Genomic DNA, 7,463 nt, shown 5'->3' on the forward strand with positions numbered 1-7,463 from the left:
CACATACTAGAACTGTCCTGCCAAATGACGTTTGCCCCTACTACGTTTTGTTTTAATTTGGAGTGGGGAAATTAAGCTCTTGCTTGGTGCAACTATTTGTTTCAAATAAAAACATTTAGACAAAATTTTTTATTTTATTTACTCTAACAGGCAGTAATAGTCTCAAAAGTCTTTCTCTTCATCAGATGTCTGATCCCCTTGCAAAACTTTTGGTCTTTGAGCTTGAACGTAGAGCTAAAAAAAAAAAAAATCCAATAAATATTGTAAGGAAAGATAGTATCTGCAAAAGCATTCCAACTGAAGATTGCAACTTTAAGACTGCCTTTTATGAGGGAGTCAGCACCAGTAAGTCAAAAGGATGTTACCTGATCCCTGGTCTTAAGACTAAATCAGTTTAACCCAAAGTTGCACAGTAAGTGGAAAAGCCAGTCTCCCTACCTTGTAAGCAGACTACTGTTCTGTGTTAGATCTACCTTGCTAACTGTTAAAGGGTCTTCCTAAACTACCCTCCCCAGACACCATAGGACAGGCACCCTTCCACCACCACCACTCTTTAACCAGTATTAAAGGAACTTCAGTTACAAATCTCCCAAAGTCCTTGTCATTCCATACTTCTGACTACTAAACGGATATACAGAAAGCTCATGATGTTATACAGAAAAATATTTACCTTTACTCCATCAAGAATGTGATGTTCTTGTTGTAGTGCATTCTGAAGTTCCTCTTCTGAAGAAAACTGAATCCAACCCATACCTCTGTGAAATCCAGTCTCTTTGTCCTAAAAATTCAAAATTTAGAAAAGATTAATTATGAACTAGAGAAAGTTTTCATGAACTCCAATCAAACTAACAACTTTTTCATCTGCCCAAATGGAATAACTGAGATTTTAATAAATGTCAAAAACCTTGCTTTAATACATACTTAGCCTCCTAGTTACCAAAGGTCAACTTTGTGTTAATCTTATTCTGCTTTTCTGCTGCCTGCCACTGGAGGAAGTAAAATATGGGCAGTGAAGTTTCTGTCATTCGAGATACAAACCACACTAAATAAAAGGGACATTTTGATCACAGAAAGAAACAACTCTTAACTTCCCCGATTCTAGAAACTAAAAAATTTGGCCTCAAACCCTAGTTTGTTTCTTGTAGTTTTGGAGACAAATTACTCTCATCACCACCACTACCATTATAATTATATAGTCCTAGTGAAAAATAGAAAAAAAAAATATTACCCTCATTTACCTAGCTCTAGGTTGAAGTAACGCTACTTTGTGCAAAACACAGAGTGCTTATCATCCAACCTATACACAGCACATGTGGAGAAGATTCTAGTGTGTTTGGGTGCACCCTGCCCCCACCACACCAGCCCCACTATTTAAGAACAGATATAAAGATGTCTATTCACTCAGTACCTCACCAATCTTCTTACAAAGTTACGTTATGCTCTGCACCACCCCCAAACCAAATTTTTAGAAATTGTTCCCAAATTTAAAAGGTGACTTTTTAAGTCTTAACTTCTACTGCAGGAAGTTTCTGGTAATATCCCGGTGATTCACTCCTTACCTCAGCTAGTTTCTCCTCTACTTCCGTATGCCCATTTCTGTTAGTAAAAGCCTTTAAAAATGTGTGTTTGTGTAAAACTTAGGTACTGTGCATTCTAAGATACAGGAACCTGGATTTCTGGGCGCCTTGGTGGCTCAGTTAAACATCTGCCTTCGGTTCAGATCAGGATCCCAGGATCCTGGGATCGAGTTCCGCATTAAGCTCCCTGCTTAGTGGGAGTCCGCTTCTCCCGCACCCTCTACTGTTGTGTCAATTAGTAAATAAAAAGTAAAATCTTTAAAAAACAAAGGGATGGGACGCCTGGGCAGCTCAGTCTGTTAAACATCTGCCTTCAGTTCAGGTCATGATGCCAGCGTCCTGGGATCAAGTCCACAAAGCAGGCTCCTTGCTCAGTGGGGACCCTGCTTCTCTTTCTGAATGAAGCTCCTTGTGCACTCACTTGCTCTCTGACAAATGAATAAAATCTTAATTAAAAACAAAAACAAAAAAAGGAACCTGGATTTGAATACATGAATTTGTTTATCAGAAACTAACTTTTGGGGGGCGCCTGGGTGGCTCAGTGGGTTAAAGCCTCTGCTTAAAGCTCCCAGCATCCTGGGATCAAGCCCCGAGTCATCCTCTCTGCTCAGCAGGGAGCCTGTTTCCCCCTCTCTCTCTGCCTGCCTCTCTACCTACTTGTGATCTCTGCCTATCAAATAAATAAAATCTTAAAAAAAAAAGAAGGAAGTAAAGAAAGAAACTAACTTTTGGAGCACCTTGATGGCATAGTCAGTTAAGCATCTACCTTCGGCTCGGGTCATGATCACAGGGTCCTGGGATCAAGTCCTGCATAGGGCGCTCTGCTCAGTAGGGAGCCTACTTCCCCTCTACCTCTGCCTACTGACAATCTCTGTCAAATAAATAAAATCTTAAACAAAAAAACTCCTTTAACTTTTCTCCTGTTAACATTTTACTTAGTTTTACCAAGAATCAAAGTTTTCTTTCTTTTTTTTTTTCCTTAAAGATTTTATTTATTTATTTGACAGAGATCACAAGTAGGCAGAGAGGCAGGCAGAGAGAGGGGGAAGCAGGCTCACTGCTGAGCAGAGAGCCAGATGCGGGGCTCTCGATCCCAGGACCCTGAGATCATGACCTGAGCCGAAGGCAGAGGCTTAACCCACTGAGCCACCCAGGCGCCCCTCAAAGTTTTCTTTTGTTTAAGGTATTAACTCCAGGTCCCAAATAATTTTGCTTACACTTTCAAGAAGGAAATGGTGAAAAATGTTACTATTTTGGGAGAAATTTTTAAGTAGGTTCCATACCTATCTAGTGTGGAGCTCAATGCAGGGCTTAAACTCATGATCTCTGAGATTAAAACCTGAACGGAGACCAAGAGTTGGACACTTAATGGACTTAACCACTCAGGTGCCCTCGGAGAATGTTTTTTTTTAATGTTCGTCAAATAGGAATTTCATCCTCTTCGTAAAAATTTAGTTTTTAAGCTTATAGAAAAATTTTTGTGTCCATAATACTTATGCCTCATTCTTTTAATTACCTGTATTAAAACTCCATTGTATCAGTGAATTAATATCTATTTAATCCCATTAATGAACATTTAGGTTCTTTCCAGTTATATTATTAAACAAAGCTGCTTTGAACTTTTTCTTTTTTTTTAAAAAAAGATTTTATTTTCAGAAAGAGAGAGCATGAACACAAGTAAAGGGAGCAGCAGGCAGAGGAGGAAGCAGTCTCCCTGTGAAACAAGAAGCCTGATGAGGGACTCAATTCCAGGGCCTGGTAATCTCAGAGACCCTGAGCTGAAAGCAGATGCTTAAACAACTGAACCATCTAGGTGTCCCTGCTTTGAACATTCTTGACCACACCATTTCTGTAGAATAAATTCCTAAAAATGGAATTGCTAGGTCAAAGTAAATGTAAATTCTTAGTTTTGATTTTTGCCAAAATACCCTTCAGAAATGAAGTAAACTTCTGAGCACCTGGGTGGCTCAGCTGTTAAGTGTCTGCCTTCGACTCAGGTCATGATCCGAGTGTCCTGGGATGGAGCTCCGCTCTGGGTTCCCTGCTTAGTGGGAAGCCTGCTTCTCCCTCTCCCACTCCCCGTGCTTGTGTTCCCTCTCTTGGGTTAAAGCCCCTGCCTTTGGCTTGGGTCATGATCCCAGGGTCCTGGGATCGAGCCCCACATCGGGCTCTCTGCTTGGCGGGGAGCCTGCTTCCCCCTCTCTCTGCCTGCCTCTCTGCCTACTTGTGATCTCTGTCTGTCAAATAAATAAATAAATAAACCTTTTTTTAAAAAAATCATATAAGCTGATAGGCTTTAACAAAGTCAAGAATTCAAGGATAAAATTAGAGGATCAAAAATTAAAGGATAACATTTTTTTAAAAAGATAATACTCACAAAAGGTACAGTGCACTTTCGTACATGGCCAAACTGTGCAAAGTGTTCTCTCAGTTCACCTGTATAGGAGGAAAAAAAACCATGTTAAAAGTACTTAATGTATTAGTTGATATATTTGGGGCACCTGGCTGACTCAGATGGTAGAGCATGTGACTTTTGATCTCAGGGTCGAGTTCAAGCCCAACAACTGGGCATTACAGATTACTTAAAAAGAAAAAAAAAGTAGTTAATGTATTTTGCATCCTCCATCCTAGATTGTAGCGAGAAACCAAGAGGGGACCTAGAATCCCCAAACTTTTTGTGAACAGGAACTACTTTCATTTCCTTGAAGCCTTAAGATTTAGGAAGTAGCTACGGTACTGACTACTTCCTCAAGTTATGATGGGGCTACATCTGATAAAGATATCATAAGTCAAAAATATCCTAAGTTGAAAATGCATTTAATACACCTAACCTACTGAGCATCAGAGCTTAGGCCAGCCTACCTTAACCATGCTCAGAACACTCACATTAGCCTACAATTAGGCAAAACCGTAACACATAGCCTATTTTATAATAAAGGGTTGAATTTCTCACGTAATTAATGGACTACTGAAAATGAAAACCAGAATGGTTATATAGGGACAAAATGGCTGTAAGTCTATCAGCTGTTCACCTCTGTGATCACATGGCTGACTGGGAGATGCCCCTTGCTGATGCTGCTCCTAACCCAAGAGAGCATCACAATGCCTATCACTAGCATGGGGGAAAAATCAAACAGAATGCCTATCAAATAGAATCAAACAGAATGCCTATTATTTTCACCTATCACTTTTTGACTGTAAAGTCAAAAAACTGTAAATCAAACCATAGTAAGCCAGCAACCATCTGTATAAAGCTGTAATGTGCCAGAGATGAGGGGAAATGATGGGGTGCGGGCAAATAAACTGCTGAGTCGACTGTAGTCATTACTCCCAGCAGATGACTGTCTTCATCAATTACTGTACTAGGTACATGGATAATAATCCCTGTGAGAAATTCACACACAAGACAGATAATTAGAATACAGTATATTGCCAGCCATATTAGGGATTTTCAAACAAACGCTCAGTTTACCTCCCTTTCATAAAGTTTAACTCTGTTAAATAGTGGACACTCTAAAATTTATTGAGATGACCCTACTTACCCTTCCTGCCTTATTATCTATTGCTGGCCCATAGTTACTCTCTAGTACAGCAAATGAAAGCTCTATGTGTCCGTCCTACAGATTCCCACCCTCGCCTGTCATTCTTTCCCCTTGCTATGTCAGTAATCTTATCTCTTCCTGCCTAAATTATAACTATCTTTCAGGACCCAGGGCAAATATAGCCAAATACTATTTTATTGGGCTTCTACTGCCATACAAGGCAATGCACTACCCCTGTGAGGCCTCAGAGATGCATAGTACATCATCTTAAAGATCAAAAACTACCTGATCTCTTCTGAACTACAGTGCTTATACTTTCCCTGATTAATATTTCATATTACTGGGTTATTTCCCCCTAGTTCATCTAAACTTCACTGGTTCAACAACTGCCTGTATCTGTTATAAGTCTCCTCACCCTCACCACTACACTACACCATAAACTCCTTGAGTGTTGAGTCCACTATGTCAACAGTAACTGACAACAGTAGGGCAGTACCTGCTTAATGAAAAAATGCCTAGTAATCTGTCAACAACCCCCACACACTAAATTTCAGAAGCACTCTAATAGTTGGTCAAACCATTTGGCAAATTCAGGACCTCATGGATCAGCACCAGGACAAACATGTTGTTTGTTTAACACTAAATAAAATAGTGTTAAATATGCATGTCTTAAACAAGGTATTAAAAGTTCTAGAAAACATCCACTTCCCAAACAAGCTCTGGAAGGTAACCGTCTTCTCAAATTACCTATAACTGTTACGGAAAAACTGCTGCAAGCATCTAGAACAATGTCATCCTCAAACAGATACTCCTGAAATATTTGCTGAATGTATGAATGAACCAAGAAAGACTGCTTCAAAATTGTATGTTACACTCTTTTTATGAGTTTTAAACCAACCCATTATGGTCTGGAAACTTGCAACTACAGGATGATGGTGAAATCCCGGAGCCTTTACACAGTTTCACAGGGCCTAAGCAAGACATTGTACTGCCTAGATCTTCATCTGCTACATATTAAGAAGGTGAGGCCCAAAACAATCTATTTCCCATTCTACTACTCACACCAGGGCCACAAAAGCTAAGAAGTGAGTAATCCTATTTCCATTCTTTTGTTTAAAGGAGATGACCTGACACATGAATACCTACAAAAGTGACGATGGATTTTTAAATTTTGGGTAAGCAAATTTAAAAACCTTTTTCCAAAAGTGCAAATGACAAAAATCAATGTTGATGAGAGATTTCAATACTGATTACTCCCAACCCTCTATATCCAGTCTAGGCCTCTCCCATAAGCTTATAGTGATTATAGTAATCACGAAAACAACTATCATGTATTGAGTACTTAGTCTGTATCTAGCACAAGTCTAAGTGGTTTACATATAAACTCATTTAACCCAATCAAAAGTCCTATCAAGAAGGTATCACTGACTCCATTGCTTGATGAAACTGAGAAACAATGAGCCCTTTTCCCAAATTACCTCCCGTTAGGTTACACAACTATTAAATGGCCGAGGTGGAATTCTAACCTAGGCAGCATGGCTTCTCAATAAATGATACACCGTCTCCTCTGTCCAACTGCCTGACGGAGACTTCACAGGCTTTTCTCAAACTCAACACATTTCAACTTTACTCCTCTTCCTCTTTAATCTGCTTCCCCTACATTTAACCACGATATTCACCAACGCTAAAAACCTGGAATTCGTTCTTCCCTTTCCCTCATTCCTTACTCCTACCCCACGCAAGCCACCGCGAAAAGCCGTTGATTTTGTTTTATTAACATAAGCGGATCTGACCCCCTTTCTACCACTACCCTATTTCAGATCCTCGTCTTTGAACTAACTAAATTATTGAAATTGCCTTTTAATGCGTCTCCTCGCCTTCAGTCTTGCCAGTTTGAATCCACCCTCCACACCGCTGTCAAAATAATCACTTCTAAATCGTAAATCTTAAGTTTTCAAGTAACGAACCGTTCCACCGAGCCACAGTGGAAAGGCAGGAGACCCTGAATACGTGCCGCAAAAGCTTAAGGGGCATCCCTAAACGATTCATTGAAAAAAAAATTTTTTTTATTTCTGCTCACTGGCTTGCTCAGGAACCACAGCTCTTAATCCAGCCACCACGCTGACACGCATTCCGCCGAAAGCAGTGCTTTTGAGGATCGCTTTTACCTAAAACCTCAACTCCTAACACGTCTCCATCACTCACTCGAGGCCGCGGTCCAGGGGATTTTTCTGACAAAAGCCACGGGCCGGCTAACACTCGTTCGCAGCGCCACAGCACCCCTCACTGCAGAGGCAGCCATCTTTAGATCGAGGACGTCTGCGACTTGCGGTCGCGACCCCGG

At 40.4% G+C, this 7,463-nt stretch overlaps 1 protein-coding gene across 1 annotated transcript; it reads right to left on the reverse strand.

The window, feature by feature from the left end:
- Positions 1–110: 110 nt before the first annotated feature.
- SLIRP (SRA stem-loop interacting RNA binding protein) lies at positions 111–7,463 on the reverse strand. Its single transcript, XM_059373639.1, has 4 exons — positions 7,325–7,463; positions 3,955–4,013; positions 671–778; positions 111–234 (listed from the first exon to the last, which is right to left on the reverse strand). The coding sequence occupies exons 1-4, from the start codon at positions 7,419–7,421 to the stop codon at positions 163–165; spliced, it is 336 nt and encodes a 111-aa protein (XP_059229622.1). The 5' UTR covers positions 7,422–7,463; the 3' UTR covers positions 111–162.

The sequence above is a fragment of the Mustela nigripes genome, chromosome 13 (genome assembly GCF_022355385.1).
Source record: "Mustela nigripes isolate SB6536 chromosome 13, MUSNIG.SB6536, whole genome shotgun sequence".
Taxonomy (NCBI): domain Eukaryota; kingdom Metazoa; phylum Chordata; class Mammalia; order Carnivora; family Mustelidae; genus Mustela; species Mustela nigripes.